Here is a 2,585-nt window from a genome sequence, read left to right on the forward strand (position 1 = left end):
AATTACAAACTAGTCCTTCCAATTCGCGCATAGGGCCTCAGATGTAAAACGTGACAGGCTCCTAGTGCTCTTGCCGACCATGTTAGAAGCGGAGTCCCCAACTCGGGAATCTTTGGCCTTGCTACTATGCCAGGAAGGGAGCCGGATCCTCTAACTTAGAGAAGCAAAGTCACGGTGCTATAGGACAATTCTAGTGTAAAATGAAGAAGGAATGTTAGAGACGTTTAGCAGATTATTTACTATTAATATTTATCGTAGATATAAATAATTTTTAATTAATTTTATTTCACCATCAATTTGTTTTTATGTAATGATTATAAATATACACATTAATTTTGCAATTTATAAATTAATTTAAATCATTTTAGTCTTAATCATATGGATGGAAAGAAGAAAAGTTAGGGTATTGTAGTTTTCCTAATTTTTCTTTTTAATGTTACAGGATCCAGTTCTGCCAGGAAGATGGCCAACAAGTTTGCTGAGGGAGGTCACCAAAGGCAGGCCAGCAGTGCTATACGGACGACACAAGAGCAGATGATTCATGGACGACAGTGAAATCCAGCCGCGCACGCATGTATACGGAAGAGTGACGGCCGCCGGATTCTTAATCGTCTTCACATTGTCTACGCTTTTGTCGTCCGTAGAGCAGTTTCGAAGGCAGGAGCAAGGTTGAAGGAGGCAGGGGAGCTCGGCGCTTGGCCATCGCGGGAGACATAAGTCCTTGGGATTCTCAACTCCCACTGGTTAATGATGGAAAATATCAGGTGCCCCCATGACTCACAACATGCTCCCATGCTACAGGAGCACCCGAAACATTGGATGTGAGATTGAACGGTGGCAAAGAAAGCTCGTGAAAACATTGCGGAAAACCCTCCAAAGGATCATGTTATTGCAGGCAGGTCCACATGCTTTAAAGCTGACTGTCCGATCTCAAGCCGATAATGACCTCTTAAAGATCAACATAATTGACAATTACTGTCACAAGGTGCTACGAGCACAGCACATACGCAATGAATGGAAATGAAAAACCCAGAGAATGCAAGGCAGGGGTTACAGCACAGCAAGGATATATAGCTAGCTAGGCGATGAGGTCCTTGAGGTAGTTGTCGTAGACGAAGTCGACGAGGATCCTGTAGGCCTTCTCGGTGGGGTGGTAGCTGTCCCAGAACAGGTACTCCTCCACGTCCCCGCACACCGCCGACGTGACGCCGTTGCAGAGCACGGCCACCTCCATCATGCCCGTGCCGCAGCAGCCCAGCGTGGACTCCCTGAACCCGTACGCGTCCGGCCGCACCATCATGTCCACCAGGTACCCGTAGATGTCCATCAGCATCACCCTCGCCCCCGGGTGCTTCGCCTTGAGGGACTCGACGGCGGTGCCCATCCCGGCGTTCACCAGCTCCGCGATCTCGTTGTGGCCGGGGGAGCACCCGCGGCCCATGCCGCCCGAGAGCGTGCGCTGGGAGGGCACGCAGCCGATGGGCGGCATGGAGATGACGGCGACGCGGCGGGCGCCCGCGGCCAGCAGGCCGTCGAGGAAGGCGGTGGCGTGGGCGACGATGAGCGACGCGTAGGAGGCGTGCGAGTAGGAGCTCCGCGCGCGCATGGTGAAGTAGGTGTTGGCCACGTCGTCGCTGCCGGCGCACACCGCGAACACGCCCCTGGCGAGGATCTCCGAGAGCGCGGCGTCGCCGCCCGCGGCGCGGACCTTGGCCTTGTACTCGTCGAACATGCGGAGCTGGTCCGTCATGGAGATGACGGAGGCGAGCTGCGCCGTGAGCGGGTCGTACCCCGTGCCGCCCGACGCGAAGCTGACGCCGGTGAGCAGGTCGTGCCGCGACAGGTTCGGGGCCAGGTAGGCCGGGAGGAGCTGCTTGAGGCCGAGCCTGGAGGCGATGAAGTCGGTGGGGATCCTGCCGTTGCAGAAGCGGCCGGTGGGGCGGTGGTCGGCGCCGAAGTCGTGGCCGTAGGGCGCGAAGTTGGCCTTGACGATGGTGCTGATGGCGTTGTTGTTGCCCGGATCCACGATCGAGTCGCCGAACACCACCAGCGCCGGCACCTGCTGCTTCTTCCCAGCACGCTTCTTCGGCGCCGCCGTCGCCGTCACAGTTGCACCGGCGGTGCTGCTGCTGCCCGTGTATGTGGCTCGGCTGGAAACAACGGCCGCCGCCGCCAGCAGCAGTAACGACACCAGCAAGGCCGACATGGAGTTCCTGCCCTGCATCCTTCTTGTTGCACGCTCCACGCCCATTGCCATTGGTAAATAACTAGACTGCACTAGAGTGGAGAGTGGAGAGTGGTAGGGGAGTGGAGTGGAGTGGAGTGGTGTGTGTTGGAGAGGGGAGGATTTATGCATGGCTTTCGGCGCATGCAGACTGGCAAGGATCACGTGGTCTGAGTAGATGCCAACACATAGTACCGGTCTATCGGTGCTGTGGTGCAGCACGTAGAGTAGAGGAGTACTACTCCCTCCATTTCATAATATAGTATGCTTGCGCTTATCAAGATTCAAATTAGACCGTAAATTTAATCAACAAGACTGATTGCGACGGGAGCAAAAATCATAGCATTGAATTCGTATTTTT

General features: G+C 54.9%; 1 protein-coding gene across 1 annotated transcript; it reads right to left on the reverse strand.

The window, feature by feature from the left end:
- Positions 1-851: 851 nt before the first annotated feature.
- On the reverse strand, positions 852-2,305 carry LOC123095640 (GDSL esterase/lipase EXL3). Its single transcript, XM_044517181.1, has one exon. The coding sequence runs from the start codon at positions 2,255-2,257 to the stop codon at positions 1,079-1,081; it is 1,179 nt and encodes a 392-aa protein (XP_044373116.1). The 5' UTR covers positions 2,258-2,305; the 3' UTR covers positions 852-1,078.
- Between the last annotated feature and the right edge of the window lie 280 nt (positions 2,306-2,585).

This window comes from Triticum aestivum, chromosome 1B (assembly GCF_018294505.1).
Source record: "Triticum aestivum cultivar Chinese Spring chromosome 1B, IWGSC CS RefSeq v2.1, whole genome shotgun sequence".
Classification (NCBI taxonomy): Eukaryota; Viridiplantae; Streptophyta; class Magnoliopsida; order Poales; family Poaceae; genus Triticum; species Triticum aestivum.